The sequence below is a fragment of the Erpetoichthys calabaricus genome, chromosome 12, assembly GCF_900747795.2.
Source record: "Erpetoichthys calabaricus chromosome 12, fErpCal1.3, whole genome shotgun sequence".
Classification (NCBI taxonomy): domain Eukaryota; kingdom Metazoa; phylum Chordata; class Cladistia; order Polypteriformes; family Polypteridae; genus Erpetoichthys; species Erpetoichthys calabaricus.
This window is the reverse complement of record NC_041405.2, coordinates 28,017,837-28,038,548: the sequence shown is the minus strand read 5'-3', so window position 1 is coordinate 28,038,548 and position 20,712 is coordinate 28,017,837. Positions and strand designations below refer to the sequence as shown.

General features: G+C 40.4%; 1 protein-coding gene across 4 annotated transcripts in view; it reads left to right on the top strand.

The window, feature by feature from the left end:
• Window positions 1-20,712, top strand: part of LOC114661993 (heat shock protein beta-11-like) — a 43,685-nt gene that overhangs the window by 8,079 nt on the left and 14,894 nt on the right. Inside the window, exon 2 of one of the 4 annotated variants that reach the window (XM_051934525.1) lies at window positions 5,860-5,949. In XM_051934525.1, the coding sequence (XP_051790485.1) occupies window positions 5,860-5,949 (90 nt within the window). Of the gene's footprint in view, window positions 1-5,808; window positions 5,950-11,288; window positions 11,629-20,712 lie in introns of all 4 variants that reach the window. The other 3 variants (XM_051934523.1, XM_051934526.1, XM_051934524.1) reach the window with 3 other exon arrangements.

Here is a 20,712-nt window from a genome sequence, read left to right as displayed (position 1 = left end):
AAAGAAGTTATGTACAGAAGACAGTTTGAAATAAAAAAAGTTGATTTACTTCTTTTGTGGTTGACTTTTTCTGAATAATTGTGTCCTCCATTCTCCATTTAATCTTTAAAAACAGATTGTTTTCTGTTGTACATTTCTGAAGTTCATCAGTTCGTTGTTTGTAAAGTTTCATATTAACTAATCAATAAACGTCAGTGCCAAACTAAAACTTATGAACTGCATACATGAGATGTGCTTAATGTGTTTTTTAGGTGAGAAATAGAGGAATAACAAGTGAAGAAATCTAACCTTAATTTATATTGTCTAATGTGTTTCGAGTTTATAATTTAAAATTTTTCAGCAAGTTGGAAAATCGATGGATGGATGGATGTTAAAATGGAGAGCAGAAAAGGGCTCTCATATTTGAGGAATTCAGCAAGAAAACTAATCTTCAACCACACTGGTGTTTCAATTGTCTTTCCCTGTGGGTGAATATGTGAACACCTTGTGAGAGGCTACTGATGAATGGAGAGTCAATGGTCGATTCTGTGGTCATCGTCTGAACCTCCCTCAGTGCTTCATAGTAAAGTAGTGCCAATGGGAATGCACTAGTGTCTGTCACCATATCTGGTTCATTGTAAACATCTTTGCAAATGTTTTGAGGTTCAAAAGCAGTAATTATGCATATATACAAAAGACCATGAATTGGTTTAATTGGATATATTAAAATTGTAAATGATGCAAGACATAAATCGAAACTTTTGACAAGGCAGTAATTCTTCAAAGGCCCATCTCACGCACACATCAAATTGCCAAAAGGCAATTACAATTTAACACAGAGGCTAATTTGGAGTTATAATTTAACATAATCTGCAAGTCTCTGATCTAAAGATGGGGAAAACATTCAAAGTCCAGAAGTCCTGTGGATCACAACCTCTGACATCGAGCAGGTTCCTGCATCTGGGTGAAAGATACATCCTATGGATGTGCTGGGATGTATCATCAGTGATATCACCCAGGTTCATTGGGTGTTTTGGGTCTGACAACATCAAACACCCTCACCCAGGTGTCCCAATCAGGGCTGATCAACCTCCTACTTGGGTCTCAGTAGCATTTATCCATGGACTGCCTCTTTTAGTTGACAGTCACCTTGAAGTTCTTTCTGCTGCCTCTGTTGCAGTCCAGATGGTTGTCCTTCTGAGCAGTCCATTCTTTCCCAGCAGGGTGTAGACATTGTGGAAAAACCAGCTAGCTCACTGGATGGCAGTATGCTCGCCAACACTGTCTCCAGCAATCCTCCAGAAGCCCCTGGTACCTGGCCAGCTTCCTGTCAAAGCGTCCTCTGTACAATCTTTCCAGGAAAAAATCAATTCTTTTATGGCCAGCTATTTTGAGACTTTTGACAGAATGACTAATATCTGGTCATAATGATGTTGCCACGATACATGCCAGAAACTTAGGTTGCTTTCCCAGATATATTATCATCTGCTAGTCCTATGCAGTGGAAAGTAGACCTGCCAGAAGCTCTAAGCTGCAGTTCTAACTGCTCTCCTGCCTCGACAAATGTTATTTTCTTCCTGGGGAGACCATGAAGCCTGCTTATTGTTTTTGCTGAGGAGACCCTCTCAGCAACCGCCTCCAGCACCTGGTCATGGCAACACTGGTAGCGACTCTCCCCTAGTGCCATTGGACAATTGCTCAGGATATGTTCAAGTGTCTCTTTCCCAGAGCTGAGTGGACATGAAGGTATACCAGTCTTTCCCACAAAGGTGTAGATTTGAAGGAATTGGCGAGATGTCATATACAGTTTGGATTAGAAACTTAATGTGCTAGGGCTCTGCGTGCCAAATGGCAATCCAAGTGATCCTTCTTTCCATTGCACTCTCCCATCTCTTAGAACACAGGTGTCGAACTCCAGTGGCTGCAGGTTTTCATTCTAACCCTTTTCCTAATCAGTGACCAGTTTTCACTGCTAATTAACTCCTTTTCCCTTCCTTTTAATAGCCCTGTTTATAAGGATTCCATCCTGTGAATTGATTCGTTTCTTCATTAAATGGCAGCCAAACAGAAATGAGACGTGAAACGAGCCAACAGATGACCAGCTAAACTGGACCATCAAACTCCAACCAGTTTCTTAATGAGAAGCCAATTCTTGCTGTTAATTAAACCTGTTACTTAATCCATAGCTTGCTGCTGCTCTCATTCTGCTACAGCAGACATTTACCAAAGTGTCGATTTTCTGTTTCTGATTATTGACCTGAGAAATCAACCTTACCGAGACCCTCACCTTTCTTTATGTTCAGGTAATGTGGTTAGCTGGTCACCTGTTTTCTCATTTTGGGTCTCATTATTGTTTGGCTGCTAATTAAGGAAATAGAAAGAACTAAGGGGTCTGAGTCAAGTTAATTAAATCTAAGGCAAAAGAAGTTAATTAGCAGGAAAAACAGGTCACTAATTAAGAAGATGTTTAGAATGAAAACCTGCAGTAATTACGGCCCTCCAGGACTGGAGTTCTACACCCCTGTCTTAGAAGCTTCCTGCTGCCTCATGCCTGCCATCTTGCTGGTTCTTTCCTCGTTCATTGCTGCTCTCACCTCTACCTGGACAAGCAGTTGTTTCTCCTTGCCCTGGACATTGCTGTATTAAGATACAGGAAAGCTGCTCAATCCTGATCATCTTGTTGAAACTGACCCCAGCACAGCCTTGTGCCTCAGCCTCACTTTAGCTGTCTCCAGCTTCCTGGTGGCAATCCATTTTAGGCCGGTCTGGATCTCAATGCCTGTCCCAGACACTTTGGGGTTGTCACATACACGTGTTTAGGAGACAACTAAAGGGCTTGAGTACATTTAATTCGATTGCAGACCAGAGGGTGGCGAAGTGCAATAATTCTCACTCTCAATCTCTTACAGACCATTCTATGGAAATCTTGCCCGGCTCTGGGGCAGCCAACGACACCACTTCTGGTACTGATCACATCACTTCCCTTACTGGCCTTTAAAGGCACCCTCTGGTTGACACCCAGGCAGTTCTGTTTTGGATTCAGTCATGTGAACATGACTGTTATATTGAATCCGTTTTGCAGCCGGGAAAAATTATACAGGTGTCTGCCCCAAACCTTCGCAATGTCTAATGGTCATTCTTGTTACAGGGTCCTTGGAGTCTCTGTACTGCATTGCTTCTCTAGTACGGGAGACCATATTAGGTGGCAGTACTATGTCCAGTGCCACCATCACTTCTAATTGTTCTTTTTCTTGTAAATCCATTCCTTGAGAAGAGCCATTTCATTCTGCAAAAGTTTATTTGCCTATGCAGTTGGTTCTTTGGGCTATGAAAATCTCTGTAATCTGCAGAGAAAACTGAATTCTTTAATGTACATTAGGATGCCTAGCAGAATACGAACAAATCAAGAAAACCTGAACTTGGCCTATGTGATTGCATGCTGTAACATTCTTCATAAAATGAAGAACCTATAATGATTATAAACGTCTACTGTAATATATCCACAGTTGTTTATGGGGCATGTTACATACACAACTATATTAAAGTGCTTTCTGAACTATACATATGGATGTCTGTTTAGAGAACCAACAATGTCTGGTCCTGTTTAGGCTATTTATTTTGAAGAAGTATACAAAAAATGTGATTGTTTTATTAAATTGTTTTAAATCACTTTCTGTTGTATTGAATGTAAACAAATCCTATTTTTTCAAAGATTATTTCAGTTCCATTCAGTTTTATGAAACTCTGTCTTTATCAAGTCAGTTAGCGTAACCAGCAAACTAAATTTAGCTGCATTACATAAATTACATGATGGCTATGACAAGGGCTGGATTAAGACGAAATTGGGCCTGATGCTGCAGCGCAAAAAAGGCCTGTTTTTTCTCGGCATTGGTGCATGTGCATTCAACACTCACCGTACATCTGGGCCTATCTCAGGAATGGGCCTAATGCTGCAGCATCAATAGCACGCATCTTAATCCGGCCTTGGCTATGACATGGAGTGTGTGTGAGTGAGATTGTGAACGGGTGACTACTTGACTAACAGGGAGATGAGCAGAGGATATAAAAATGCATATGTTTAGAAAGGTTTTATATCAGTAGCCAAACAACCTGTGTTTTCGAACATGTTATTCACCTGAACCTACGCATGTTTGGCCAGGCCAGTATTTGGATAGGAATCTATCTAGGAGAATCTTGGGGTTCCTCTGGAAGAGGTGTTGGTGACACAGGCCATCAGGGGCGCTTTCCATGTTTTCTGGGTGTTGATATCATTGCCCCAGTGCAGTGACAGTGATACTGTGCTGTTAAGAATTGCGCCAGTCTTGGGGTGGTCGATAGTTGGTAGGATCATGTGACTGGACAGACTTTCTCTTTTCAGAGCTTGTGGCACCATATTGTTTTACACAGAAAAGAGCGTGTGGCGTTGTCTTTTCTGTTAATCCCAAAGGCCAGTCCATCCCTACAGGTAATGTAATGCACAATTAAGTTTGTAACTCATTAATCCAGCATCATTTTTTCACTTTTTTTAAAATTAAACTTGGGAACCAATACAATAAGTTTAAGTCCCCAGGCTGCAGCCAAGGTTAGCCTATTCATTAATCCGCTCCTTCCTAAGTATTACTGGGAATGAGCCCGAAGTGACCCTGCCATTTGAGTAAAGACAACAAGACAAACCTGGGAGGAATCGAAAGTGGACCGATTTGTCTTAATGTGCACAGTTTCCATAGATTTTATTTTGCCCGTAAAACGACTTTAGTGAATTACAGTGTACACAAACATAAGAAATAGAAAGGAAAAGATTTTGCACCGTAAATATTAAAGAAAATATTATTATTATTAGCCCGCCACTAGCACTCGGCCTCCGTGCTGTTAAATCTACATGTCTTTCTGGTGACTGCATTCTGAAACACAAAAAACTTTTCGAAGTAAAGAATAACAATGAATTCGTGTTTTACGGTAATTAGGCCTATAGTAGGGCCTACTTCACACGGTATAATAAAAGACGTTTCTTGGCGTCTTTCGGTTTAACATCACATGTAAAGCCCAGATATATGTTGACAAAGTTAGTAGGCTGCTGGTTATAAGATTTGACGTTTGAGATACATTGGTGTACTACCACTCCGACTTGTTAATTTCACAGTATACACGTTGACAGACCGAAATATTTCACCTATTTTCTGTAGTACTAGGGTGTTGTACCGTCTTAGCCATTATGAATGTAGAGGAAAACCAAGCAAAATGACACCTTTTATTGGCTAACTAAAAAGATTACAATATGCAAATCGGAAGTCCTTGCTTGCTTAGTTCTTGTCTTTCCAGCGCTCGGAAAGTGAAGGGCGGGCAGTTTGTAAGTGAAGTGGATCGCCCATTCTCTGACGTCACACAGACGCCGCTAGCAGCGCGCGGAAAGTCCAAGAACAGTCAGGAAAGCTGCGACTGCGACTATATATAAGTGCCCAGGAGTAAATCCTAGGTAGACTGACAACCTGAGACACTGCGATCCTACTGCAACTGTAAAGAAGATATAAGCACTGCCGATTTGACATGTGGTCCTCTTCTCTCTTTCAGCCTTCGTTCAGCGCGCCCTTGACTGTCAGAGTTCCCGTCAGTCCGCTGTGACCTCAGTCGCAGATCATCTGCACTCAGATGGAGAACGAAATGGCGAGACAGACAGACAACATGAGGAGAAGCGTAGACCTGATGAATCAGCTCCAGCATGTCTTACGGAATGAGATCGTTGATGCAGACAAAGTTCCCAGATGGGGTGGATGTCGAGCCCCTTTTTAAAAAGTGGAGAAAGACGGACAGCACTTTTCTGCAACTCTCGAGGTGGAAGACTTCAATCCCGAGGAGCTGACAGTCAAACAGGTGGGAAGAAAGGTCGTGCTGAGCGGAAAGAAGGAAAAGAAAGAGGAAAGTGAGGGAGGCTCCTACAGCTACAGGTACCAGGAGTTCAGACGAGAGCTCGAGGTGCCAGATGAGGTGAACCCCGAGGAGCTGAGCTGCTCGCTAAACAATGGACAGCTGCGCATCGAAGTACCAAGGATGGCACTGCCCAGTGTGCCCGAGAGAGTGGTTCCTATTAAAAGTGACGCCTTGGGATTCGTGAATAGTGGAGCGGAGCAAAATGAATGAGGAATGGTAGACGAATAAATGAAAATTTGAATCGAGGAGCCTTTCCTCAGCTTTTCAATTAGACTCTTAAAATGATGCAGAAGGTTTGGTCATCAATTCAATTTGTTTAAAATCCTGATGGATATGCATTATGCCTTCAGCTTAATTCCATTTTTTAGCATTTATTAAGAGCTGTTAACCTTTCAAAAGTTTTTGTTTATTTTTTAAATATATTATTTTTGCAAAGAACATATTGAAATGATTTTGCAGAATGTGTAAGTTTACATGATTCTTTTCAATAAATTAAACTAAGCTATATCCTTTTTAACATTTTTGTGTTCTGTTTATTATCGAGTTCAAGGGTAAAATGAAAAAAAAGAGAAGTGAGTCCTATTTTTGTTTTCTTTTCTGTCCTTTCCAAACTCATCAATTTGTTTGTAAGGTGATCAAAAAATTCAAAGTTTCCAACAGTTGGCAGTAAAGGGAATCCACAGTTCACTAGATGTTTACCAATATTTGGATGTACTAGGGGGCTGCAAATGACCCTGAGTGAGAATGGACTGTTCTGAGTCTACAGACAAAACCTCAGTAATTTATAGTAGAAATATTCAGCAGAGTCCTATTTATATAACATTTAATGTGAACACCTTGCATATTTTTTTTCTTTCAAATTAAAATGAAGATGTAATTTTGCTAGTGATGGTCATCCCATTAGGTGAAATAGGGGGCAACCTAGGGTGCAATCTTTGGGATGATGCTGATTCAGGAAGACATTTTCTGTTTGTTTCTGGCTGTGCATGCTGTGTTTTATGTGCACCTTTCTTTAATCAATAAAAAAAATATATATTTTCTGTTTGTTTTCTAAAGCAACGCCACTATGACATTCAAATTCAGGGCCCTACTTTTAAGGAAGGTGATCAAGTTTGGTTTTTGAGCATCTAAAGAGAAGGGTCTCTCCCCAAACCTTAACAGTCTTTGGTTGGGCTCATGTCCACTGTTGGAATGTGTGGGGGTGGCCGTTTATGGGTCCAGTTACCCACTCCATGCTGGAAGGTATTTTAACATCGAGATCATCTGGACATGTACCAGGGTTGTGCTCTTTTGCAATCTAAACCCCTGACTGCCACAACTCTTTTAGCAAGGCCTGAAGCAAGTGTTCCTACACATCCATGTGGTGATAATGGGCTGTCCAAGTGGTGACTTATGTGTCTGAAATAAAATAAAACAGTTTGTGATGGGCAGGCCTATTGTCTTCACATTATCATTCCATCCTTGCATGCATCTATCCATCCAATTTCTTAACCCTCTTATGCAGGACGGAGTCATAAGAAAGCTGGAGCCTATACCTTCAATAACTGTGCACAGAACAGTGGCAACACCTAGACAGGGCACGAATCTATCACAGGGGGATCACACAAACAGACACTTAACAATGGCGACTTATCTAACTTAGATGTCTTTGGTCTTTGGACTTTGAAAGGACACCAGAGCACCTGGAGGAAACGTAGGCAGGGAGAATATGCAGTTCCACACTGATAACACATTGGTCCCCTCATATCATCTCAGTCACTGTTGTTTCTTGTCATTGGAAAGGGTACTGAGTGTCTTAGTGAACAACGACAATCTGTTGTTATCTAAAAGAACGGGCTTTTTGGAGTTTTCATTATAGAAGTGTGTGATTTTCTTTTATGTCATGTGACCATCATTTTATCCTATTCATTTCATAAACAATTGGTATTTGTGCTTATTTATGTGCTTTGTAATATTAATATTTTACTTCATATTAGTTTTCATAACTTTTTTTCATTCAACAGTAGGATTAAAGCTTCACCTTACAATGAAGTTTCTGCTAATGGACTGCTTTTCAGTTGGCTTGGGATGCTTTTTTGTCAGCGACTTCATGGGCAGGGATAACTAAGTGTACTTTAAGTTCGTTATTAAACAGGTTACTTAGAAAGAGTTCCTGGAAACACACAGAAAGCATTGTAAAGTGGTCTTATTAATTGTTAATATTCATAATTATTGGGGAAACGCATCTTAGTGCCATAATCATAATTGGAATTCTGGAGTTACCAGGTAGCAACTGTAACATCTGTCCCACCACGCAGCACTGACTGAATATGTTTCATTGTTAATCAAAAAATATACTGAAACTTTGGTGAGAGTGAAAACAATTAGTGTGCAGTTTATAATGTTTAGAACCCCAGTGGTGCTCCTTCTTCTTCAACAATGTAAGAATTTTGTGGCTGAATAATAAAAGTGAAGGAACTCTCTAACCATTAGCTATCTGAGAGATGAAATGCTTCTGTTCTTCTCTGGTATGGTATACATTTCTAATAAATTTCCTGCCTCCATTGTGTGAAATGTTCTAAAACTCACATTGTGTGATAATGTGGATACTGTGAGCTACAGTGCAGGTTTTCATACCTCACACAAGAAACTATGTCTGCTATACTTTCACATGCAGTCTCACTCAAATGCTGTGAGATTTTCTTTATTGCTCTGACTTTTTACTATTATTATTATTATTATTATTATTATTATTATTTAAATGCTGTGAGATTTTCCTTATTGCTCAGACTTTTTACTACTATTATTATTATTATGATTATTATTATTATTAAGCCTTGCCTTTAAGCTTGGCAACAACAGATTTCAAAATCCAATAAAATAAAGAAGCAGATTTTTGCTCGAAAAAGATAAAACAAAGAAACAGTCATTACTCAGTGAGGATGAGGCTAGATTGCAACATTCACAATTTAGATCTTGCCCTGGAAACATTTTGGATAGTTTTAATCAATATATATGCGCTCGATGGAAAATTTTAAGTTGAAAAATTGAGTGCGTTGCGCATATGGAGCCTGAGTGTATTCTGTACATGGCTGTCTTCCACTACTTTTCTGAAATTTTAAGTGAAAGTGATGTTAGTCAGGGTGGTCTTAATGCATGGGCATGCTGGGCAGTTGCCTGGGGACCCCACGAGCATAGAGGCCCCATGCTAATCCATGTATGTTGTGACTTGCTGAGTGGTTGTGTAGGTAGGGGTCCCATTGCACTGCTTTGCCCAGGGCCCTATAATGCTGTTAAGACAGCCCTGGTATCAGTATGTTACTAAAATACATGAGTTGGGCATTGTGAGCACATACGTGAAGAACTTAAATGGATTTTGCAACTCAAGTGACATGAGATTTTCTCATGAACATTTGTGATATTTATTGTCACACTTCAACATTAACCAAAATCTAGCAAATCATCTTTCAATAATGCATTACGTTTATAAGCGCTAAAATATTTGGAATTTGTCCACAGATTCGCTTAGAAAAAAGCTGTGTTCTCTCTATTGATTATTTAGTGCCGACTGTGATGTAAGCAATTCGTCTACACCACCAGTCCAAATAAGAGGAAGGGAAGTGCCAGTTTTTATCCAGAACGTTCTAGTCTAGTCTTCCTAAATGTTTGAATTGCACCACAAGATGGCAGCAGTGTTTCACATTTCTTATTAGAACTTAGCACCTTCAAATGATTTAACAGTGTGTAACGGTCCTTATCATTTAGAAAACGTATGTAATTGTTGTTATTTTATATTTAAAAGGAACATTTTAAGTTGATCGAATGATATCCACATCAAAGGTACATTTAATTCAGGGGTGTGCAAAGCCATTCCTGGAGGGCCGCAGTGGCCGCGGGTTTTTATTCCAACCCAGTTGTTTAATTAGAAAACAATCCTTGCCAATAATTACATTTCATGGCGTTTTAGTGCTTTAACTCTGCTATGTCAAGTCATTCTCAAATCCTAGATTTTTTTTTCCATTCTAAAGATATCCAAATATTTTGAAGTGTAAAACGGATGGGTAATTCTCAGTCCTTGACTTTTTTGTCTTCTCTTTCCTTCCAAGTATTTAATTAAACCAAATAGTGCATGATAAATACACACAGGTGTAAAGGGTAACAAGCAAAATGGATAACTGCTAGTTTCTTTTGTCATTTGCATCTTATTGCTAATAAGGAGCAATTAAAAACCAAGAATGCAGCTGTTTAAGACTTAAATAAGCAATAAGGGTTCAAAATCTTAACGAGGGAGATAACTAAAATGAAGCAGAAGTGTTTCTAGAGCAATTAGTGCTTCTTATTAAGCAATTGGGTTGGAACAAAAGCCTGCAGCCACTGCGGCCCTCCAGGAATGACTTTGCACATCCCTGATTTAATTTGTGCCTGTTCTACCGAAGCTCAGCTCCTGTACATCACAGATTTGGAGCTTTCTGCGCTCCGCTCGTCCAAATGCACAACGGGACCCCAAAATCTAAACACAACGTTTGTTTTTAAATGCTAATAATGTATGCATTAAAAACGTAGACTATACAAACTTTATAAAAAAAATTGCTAAGTTAATGTTACGCGTGTGTATTTTTGATTGGCTGATGTGAAAAGGATCGAATAAATTTGCCGGACACGATAGTTTACAGATGTTTTAATATATTGATTTCTATAACCATTTAGATAATATAAGAAATAACATTTTGTGTTTTTTTTTCACTAGAACATTGCTTTTACATTTATGATTTTATCAAGCATGTACAGACTAACCTACTACACACTCTTATTGTTTAATGATGTCTACTTTAAATTTGTAAATGAAGCTGAGCCCACTATTAAAAATGAAAGTGTTTGTTTTTAATTTTTATTTCTCGTTGCAATGCTTTTTCATAGGCACTACGATCCGTTGAAGTCTTAAAAGACGACAGCCTGAAGTTGAAGTGGGACGTACCCCGTCTGTGACGTCACACAGGAGGCTGTAGAAGGGCGTAGAAATTGCAGGAATACTCGAGAAACAGGAGACTGAGGGTATAAAAGTGCAAAAGCGCTCAGCTAAACAGACTACTTGGATAAGACGCCGCTCTCCTTCTACTATTCGATCGAAGATCCAAGCTCTGCTGATTCTACATGTGGTCGTCTTCTCTCTTCCAGCCTTCGTTTAGCACACCGATGGCAGTGAGAGTTCCCGTCAGTGCGCTGTGGCCTCAGTCGGAGCTTCTCTGCATTCAGATGGAGAATGAAATGGCGAGACAGATGGACAACATGAGGAGAAGCGCTGACCTGATGAATCAGCTCCAGCATGTCTTACGGAGAGAGACCCTTGATGCAGAGACAGTTCCTAGATCGGCTGCAGGTAAAGCACCTTTTCTGCTACTCTGGAGATGGAAGACTTCACTCCCGAGGAACTGACAGTTAAACAGGTGGGAAAGAAAGTCCTGTTGAGCGGAAAGAAAGAAAAGAAGGAGGAAAGCGAGGGGGGATCCTACAGCTACAAGTACCAGGAGTTCAGACGAGAGCTCGAGCTGCCAGAAGACGTGAACCCCGAGGAGATGAGCTGCTTGCTAAACAACGGACAGCTGCGCATCGAAGCACCAAGGATGGCACTGCCCAGTGTGCCCGAGAGAGTGGTGCCCATTAAAAGTGACAACTCGGGGTGCATTAATGGTGGAGAGGAGCCAAAGAAGGAGTGTGGAATGGAAAGGGAATGAGCAAATGTTTGAAGTGGACGAGCTTTTCAAGTTGACTTTTCATAAAAAGAGGCAGAAAATTGCCATTGTATTTGTTTAAAATGCTGGGTATGTAGTAAGCCTTGCATTTAATTTGCTATTTTTGTTTTTCTGTGGCTGTGTTTCCTATTCAAAGTTTTGCGTCTCGCCTGTGTAAATGGTATGGGATATGTGAGGGGGGAGAAAATGAAAACTTAAGTGTACTTTAAAAACATAAAGTTGTTATGCAGATAGTTTGTAAAACCCATTATAAGAGAGAAAAGTTGATTTACTTTTTGTGGCTGCATTTTAAAGAATAATTGTGTTGTCCATTATCCTGTTATCTTAAAAGATTGTTTTCCGTTATTCATTTATCAAGTTTATCACATGAATACATGTGCAGTAAGCTTTGCATTTCATTTGTACATTTTTACCCCCGTGGCTGTGTTTCTTATTAAACGTTTTGCCTCTTAACTTTTGTAAATGGTTTGTGATATATAAGGGGAAAAATGTTTACAGTAAAAAAATAATAAAGAAGTTATGTACAGAAGATAGTTTGAAATAAAAAAAGTTGATTTACTTCTTTTGTGGTTGACTTTTTCAGAATAATTGTGTCCTCCATTCTCCACTTAATCTTTAAAAACATTGTTTTCTGTTGTACATTTCTGAAGTTCATCAGTTCGTTGTTTGTAAAGTTTCATATTAACTAATCAATAAACGTCAGTGCCAAACTGAAACTTATGAACTGCATACATGAGATGTGCTTAATGTGTTTTTTAGGTGAGAAATAGAGGAATAACAAGTGAAGAAATCTAACCTTAATTTATATTGTCTAATGTGTTTCGAGTTTATAATTTAAAATTTGAACACAATGTTAAAATGGAGAGCAGAAAAGGGCTCTCATATTTGAGGAATTCAGCAAGAAAACTAATCTTCAACCACACTGGTGTTTCAATTGTCTTTCCCTGTGGGTGAATATGTGAACACCTTGTGAGAGGCTACTGATGAATGGAGAGTCAATGGTCGATTCTGTGGTCATCGTCTGAACCTCACTCAATGCTTCATAGTAAAGTAACGCCAATGGGAATGCAGTAGTGTCTGTCACCATATTTGGTTAATTGTAAACATCTTTGCAAATGTTTTGAGGTTCAAAAGCAGTAATTATGCATATATACAAAAGACCATGAATTGGTTTAATTGGATATATTAAAATTGTAAATGATGCAAGACATAAATCGAAATATTTGACAAGGCAGTAATTCTTCAAAGGCCCAGCTCACGCACACATCAAATTGCCAAAAGGCAATTGCAATTTAACACAGAGGCTAATTTGGAGTTATAATTTAACATAATCTGCAAGTCTCTGATCTAAAGATGGGGAAAACATTCAAAGTCCAGGAGTCCTGTGGATCACAACCTCTGACATCGAGCCGGTTCCTGCATCTGGGTGAAAGATTCATCCTATGGATGTGTTGGGATGTATCATCAGTGATGTCACCCAGGTTCATTGGGTGTTTTGGGTCTGACAACATCAAACACCCTCACCCAGGTGTCCCAATCAGGGCTGATCAACCTCCTACTTGGGTCTCACAGTCACCTTGAAGTTCTTTCTGCTGCCTCTGTTGCAGTCCAGATGGCTGTCCTTCTGAGCAGTCCATTCTTGCCCAGCAGGGTGTAGGCATTGTGAAAAAAGCAGCTAGCTCACTGGATGGCAGTATGCTCTACAACACTGTCTCCAGCAATCCTCCAGAAGCCCCTGGTACCTGGCCAGCTTCCTGTCAAAGCGTCCTCCGTACAATCTTTAGAGGAAAAAATCAATTCTATTAGGACCAGCTATTTTGAGACTTTTGACAGAATGACTAATATCTGGTCATAATGATGTTGCCACGATACATGCCAGAAACTTAGGTTGCTTTCCCAGATATACTATCATCTGCTAGTCCTGTGCAGTGGAAAGTAGACCTGCCAGAAGCTCTAAGCTGCAGTTCTAACTGCTCTCCTGCCTTGACAAATGTTATTTTCTTCCTAGAGAGACCATGAAGCCTGCTTATTGTTTTTGCTGAGGAGACCCTCTCAGCAACCGCCTCCAGCACCTGGTCATGGCAACACTGGTAGCGACTCTCCCCTAGTGCCATTGGACAGTTGCTCAGGATATGTTCAAGTGTCTCTTTCCCAGAGCTGAGTGGACATGAAGGTATACCAGTCTTTCCCACAAAGGTGTAGATTTGAAGGAATTGGCGAGATGTCATATACAGTTTGGATTAGAAACTTAATGTGCTGGGGCTCTGCGTGCCAAATGGCAATCCAATTGATCCTTCTTTCCATTGCACTCTCCCATCTCTTAGAACACAGGTGTCGAACTCCAGTGGCTGCAGGTTTTCATTCTGACCCTTTTCCTAATCAGTGACCAGTTTTCACTGCTAATTAACTCCTTTTCCCTTCCTTTTAATAGCCCTGTTTATAAGGATTCCATCCTCTGAATTGATTCATTTCTTCATTAAATGGCAGCCAAACAGAAATGAGACGTGAAACGAGCCAACAGATGACCAGCTAAACTGGAACATCAAACTCCAACCAGTTTCTTAATGAGAAGCCAATTCTTACTGTTAATTAAACCTGTTACTTAATCCATAGCTTGCTGCTGCTCTCATTCTGCTACAGCAGACATTTACCAAAGTGTCGATTTTCTGTTTCTGATTATTGACCTGAGAAATCAACCTTACCGAGACCCTCACCTTTCTTTATGTTCAGATAATGTGGTTAGCTGGTCACCTGTTTTCTCATTTTGTGTCTCATTATTGTTTGGCTGCTAATTAAGAACATAGAAAGAACTAAGGGGTCTGAGTCAAGTTAATTAAATCTAAGGCAAAAGAAGTTAATTAGCAGGAAAAACAGGTCACTAATTAAGAAGATGTTTAGAATGAAAACCTCCAGTCATTGCGGCCCTCCAGGACTGGAGTTCTACACCCCTATCTTAGAAGCTTCCTGCTGCCTCATGCCTGCCATCTTGCTGGTTCTTTCCTCGTCCATTGCTGCTCTCACCTCTACCTGGACAAGCAGTTGGTTCTCCTTGCCCTGGACGTTGCTGTATTAAGATATAGGAAAGCTGCTCAATCCTGATCTTCTTGTTGAAACTGACCCCAAGCACAGCCTTGTGCCTCAGCCTCACTTTAGCTGTCTCCAGCTTCCTGGTGGCAATCCATTTTAGGCCGGTCTGGATCTCAATGCCTGTCCCAGACACTTTGGGGTTGTCACATACACGTGTTTAGGAGACAACTAAAGGGCTTGAGTACATTTAATTCAATTGCAGACCAGAGGGTGGTGAAGTGCAATAATTCTCACTCTCAATCTCTTATAGACCATTCTAGGGAAATCTTGCCCGGCTCTGGGGCAGCCAACGACACCACTTCCGGTACTGATGACATCACTTCCCTTACTGGCCTTTAAAGCCACCCTCTGGTTGACACCAAGGCAGTTTTGTTTTGGACTCAGTCATGTGAACATGACTGTTATATTGAATCCGTTTTGCAGCCGGGAAAAATTATACAGGTGTCTGCCCCAAACCTTCGCAATGTCTAATGGTCATTCTTGTTACAGGGTCCTTGGAGTCTCTGTACTGCATTGCTTCTCTAGTACGGGAGACCATATTAGGTGGTAGTACTATGTCCAGTGCCACCATCACTTCTAATTGTTCTTTAATGGGTTGTTCTTTTTCTTGTAAATCCATTCCTTGAGAAGAGCCATTTCATTCTGCAAAAGTTTATTTGCTTATGCAGTTTGTTCTTTGGGCTATGAAAATCTCTGTAATCTGCAGAGAAAACTGAATTCTTTAATGTACATTAGAATGCCTAGCAGAATACGAACAAATCAAGAAAACCTGAACTTGGCCTATGTGATTGCATGCTGTAACATTCTTCATAAAATCATGAACCTATAATGATTATAAACGTCGACTGTAATATATCCACAGTTTTTTATGGGGCATGTTACATACACAACTATATTAAAGTGCCTTCTGAACTATACATATGGATGTCTTTTTAGGGAACCAACAATGTCTGGTCCTGTTTAGGCTATTTATTTTGAAGAAGTATACAAAAAATGTGATTGTTTTATTAAATTGTTTTAAATCACTTTCTGTTTTATTGAATGTAAGCAAATCCTATTTTTTCAAAGATTATTTCAGTTCCATTCAGTTTTATGAAACTCTGTCTTTATCAAGTCAGTTAGCGTAACCAGCAAACTAATTTTAGCTGCATTACATAAATTACATGATGGCTATGACCAGGGCTGGATTAAGACGAAATTGGGCCTGATGCTGCAGCGCAAAAAAGGCCTGTTTTTTCTCGGCATTGGTGCATGTGCATTCAACACTCACCGTAGATCTGGGCCTATCTCAGGAATGGGCCTAATGCTGCAGCATCAATAGCACGCATCTTAATCCGGCCTTGGCTATGACATGGAGTGTGTGTGAGTGAGATTGTGAACGGGTGACTACTTGACTAACAGGGAGATGAGCAGAAGATATAAAAATGTACATGTTTAGAAAGGTTTTATATCAGTAGCCAAACAACCTGTGTTTTCGAACATGTTATTCACCTGAACCTACGCATGTTTGGCCCGGCCAGTATTTGGATAGGAATCTATCTAGGAGAATCTTGGGGTTCCTCTGGAAGAGGTGTTGGTGACACAGGCCATCAGGGGCGCTTTCCATATTTTCTGGGTGTTGATATCATTGCCCCAGTGCAGTGACGGTGATACTGTGCTGTTAAGAATTGCGCCAGTCTTGGGATGGTCGATAGTTGGTAGGATCATGTGACTGGACAGACTTTCTCTTTTCAGAGCTTGTGGCACCATATTGTTTTACACAGAAAAGAGCGTGTGGCGTTGTCTTTTCTGTTAATCCCAAAGGCCAGTCCATCCCTGTAGGTAATGTAATGCACAATAGTTTGTAACTCATTAATCCAGCATCTTTTTTTCTCTTTTTTCATTAAACTTGGGAACCAATACAATAAGTTTAAGTCCCAAGGCTGCAGCCAAGGTTAGCCTGTTTGTTAATTCGCTCCTTCCTAAGTATTACTGGGAATGAGCCCGGAGTGACCCTGCCATTGGAGGAAAGACAACAAGACAAACCTGGGAGGAATCGAAAGTGGACCTATTTGTCTTAATGTGCACAGTTTCCATAGATTGTATTTTGCCCGTAAAACGACTTTACTGAATTACAGTGTACACAAACATAAGAAACAGAAAGGAAAAGATTTTGCACCATAAATATTAAAGAAAATATTATTATTATTAGCCCGCCACTAGCACTTGGCCTCCGTGCTGTTAAATCTACATGTCTTTCTGGTGACTGCATTCTGAAACACAAAAAACTTTTCGAAGTAAAGAATAACAATGAATTCGTGTTTTACGGTAATTAGGCCTATAGTACTTCACACGGTATAATAAAAGACGCTTCTTGGCGTCTTTCAGTTTAACATCACATGTAAAGAAAGCCCAGATATATGTTGACAAAGTTAGTAGGCTGCTGGTTATAAGATTTGACGTTTGAGATACATTGGTGTTCTACCACTCCGACTTGTTAATTTCACAGTATACACGTTGACAGACCGAAATATTTCACCTATTTTCTGTAGTACTAGGGTGTTGTACCGTCTTAGCCATTATGAATGTAGAGAAAAACCAAGCAAAATGACACCTTTTATTGGCTAACTAAAAAGATTACAATATGCAAATCGGAAGTCCTTGCTTGCTTAGCTCTTGTCTTTCCAGCGCTCGGAAACTGAAGGGCGGGCAGTTTGTAAGAGAAGTGGATCGTCCATTCTCTGACGTCACACAGACACCGCTAGCAGCGCGCGGAAAGTGCAAGAACAGTCAGGAAAGCTGCGACCTTGACTATATATAAGTGCCCAGGAGCAAATCCTAGGTAGGCCCGGCCTTAGGCATAGGCGAAGTAGGCCACTGCCTAGGGCCCCGGCGTCCGGGGGGGGCCCCGGATCGACTCCTTGGTCTAATTTTCACGCATTTCACAGAGCTTCCAGAGGGGCTCTGCCCCCCTCAGGGGGACCCTGGACCCCCCTTTCGCCTAGGGCCCCATAATACCTAAGACCGGGCCTGTCCTAGGTAGGCTGACAACCTGAGACACTGCGATCCTACTGCAACTGTAAAGAAGATATAAGCACTGACGATTCGACATGTGGTCCTCTTCTCTCTTTCAGCCTTCGTTCAGCGCGCCCTTGACTGTCAGAGTTCCCGTCAGTGCGCTGTGACCTCAGTCGCAGATCATCTGCACTCAGATGAAGAACGAAATGGCGAGACAGACAGACAACATGAGTAAAAGCGTAGACCTGATGAATCAGCTCCAGCATGTCTTACGGAATGAGATCGGTGATGCAGACAAAGTTCCCAGATGGGATGGATGTCGAGCCCCTTTTTACAAAGTGGAGAAAGACGGACAGCACTTTTCTGCAACTCTCGAGGTGGAAGACTTCAATCCTGAGGAACTGACAGTCAAACAGGTGGGAAGAAAGGTCGTGCTGAGCGGAAAGAAGGAAAAGAAAGAGGAAAGTGAGGGAGGCTCCTACAGCTACAGGTACCAGGAGTTCAGACGAGAGCTCGAGCTACCAGATGAGGTGAACCCCGAGGAGCTGAGCTACTCGCTAAACAAGGGACAGCTGCGTACCAAGGATGGCACTGCCCAGTGTGCCCGAGAGAGTGGTGCCTATTAAAAGTGACGCCTTGGGATTCGTGAATAGTGGAGCGGAGCAAAATGAATGAGGAATGGTAGAAGAATAAATGAAAAATTGAATCGAGGAGCCTTTCCTCAGCTTTTCAATTAGACTCTTAAAATGATGCAGAAGGATTGGTCATCAATTCAATTTGTTTAAAATCCTGATGGATATGCATTATGCCTTCAGCTTAATTCCATTTTTTAGTATTTATTAAGAGCTGTTAACCTTTCAAAAGTTTTTGTTTATTTTTTAAATATGTTATTTTTGCAAAGAACATATTGAAATGATTTTGCAGAATGTGTAAGTTTACATGATTCTTTTCAATAAATTAAACTAAGCTATATCCTTTTTAACATTTTTGTGTTCTGTTTATTATCGAGTTCAAGGGTAAAATGAAAAAAAAGAGAAGTGAGTCCTATTTTTGTTTTCTTTTCTGTCCTTTCCAAACTCATCAATTTGCTTGTAAGGTGATCAAAAAATTCAAAGTTTCCAACAGTTGGCAGTAAAGGGAATCCACAGTTCACTAGATGTTTACCAATATTTGGATGTACTAGGGGGCTGCAAATGACCGTGAGTGAGAATGGACTGTTCTGAGTCTACAGACAAAACCTCAGTAATTTATAGTAGAAATATTCAGCAGAGTCCTATTTATATAACATTTAATGTGAACACCTTGCATATTTTTTTCTTTCAAATTAAAATCAAGATGTAATTTTGCTAGTGATGGTCATCCCATTAGGTGAAAAAGGGGGCAACCTAGGGTGCAATCTTTGGGAAGATGCTGATTCAGGAAGACATTTTCTGTTTGTTTCTGGCTGTGCATGCTGTGTTTGATGTGCACCTTTCTTTAATCAATAAAAAAAAATATATATTTTCTGTTTGTTTTCTAAAGCAACGCCACTATGACATTCAAATTCAGGGCCCTACTTTTAAGGAAGGTGATCAAGTTTGGTTTATGAGCACCTAAATAGAAGGGACTCTCCCCAAACCTTAACAGTCTTTGGTTGGGCTCATGTCCATTGTTGGAATGTGTGGTGGTGGCCGTTTATGGGTCCAGTTACCCACTCCATGCTGGAAGGTATTTTAACATCGAGATCATCTGGACATGTACCAGGGTTGTGCTCTTTTGCAATCTAAACCCCTGACTGCCACAACTCTTTTAGCAAGGCCTGAAGCAAGTGTTCCTACACATCCATGTGGTGATAATGGGCTGTCCAAGTGGTGACTTATGTGTCTGAAATAAAATAAAACAGTTTGTGATGGGAGGGCCTATTGTCTTCACTTTATCAATCCATCCATCCATCCATCCATCCATCCATCCATCCATCCATCCATCCATCCATCCATCCATCCATCCATCCATCCATCCATCCATCCATCCATCCATCCATCCAGTTTCTTAACCCTCTTATGCAGGACAGAGTCATAAGAAAGCTGTATCCTATACCTTCAATAACTGTGCACAGAACAGGGGCAACACCTAGACAGGGCACAAATCTATCACAGGGGGAACACACAAACAGACACACACACACATACATACATGCACAAATATAGAATAGCAGCAATTTAACAATGGCGACTCATCTAACTTGGATGTCTTTGGACTTTGAAAGGACACCAGAGCACCTGGAGGAAACGTAGGCAGGGAGAATATGCAGTTCCACACTGATAACACATTGGTCCCCTCATATCATCTCAGTCACTGTTGTTTCTTGCCGTTGGAAAGGGTACTGCGTGTCTTAGTGAACAACGACAATCTGTTGTTATCTAAAAGAACGGGCTTTTGGAGTTTTCATTATAGAAGTGTGTGAATTTCTTTTATGTCCTGTGACCATCATTTTATCTTATTCGTTTCATAAACAATTGGTATTTGTGCTTATTTATGTGCTTTGCAATATTAATATTTTACCTCATGTTAGTTTTCATAACTTTTTTTCATTCAACAGTAAGATTAAAGCTTCACCTTACAATGAACTTTCTGCCAATGGACTGCTTTTCAGTTGGCTTGGGATGCTTTCTTTTCAGCAACTTCAGGGGCAGAGATAACTAAGTGTACTTTAAGTTCGTTATTAAACAGGCTACTTAGAAAGAGTTCCCGGAAACACACAGAAAGCATCGTAAAGTGGCTCATGAATTGTTAATATTCATAATTATTGGGGATGCGCATCTTAGTGCCATAATCATACTTGGAATTCTGGAGTTACCAGGTAGCAACTGTAATGTCTGTCCCACCACGCAGCACTGACTGAATATGTTTCATTGTTAATCGAAAAATATACTGAAACTTTGGTGAGAGTGAAAACAGTTAGTGTGCAGTTTATAATGTTTAGAACTCCAGTGGTGATCCTTCTTCTTCAACAATG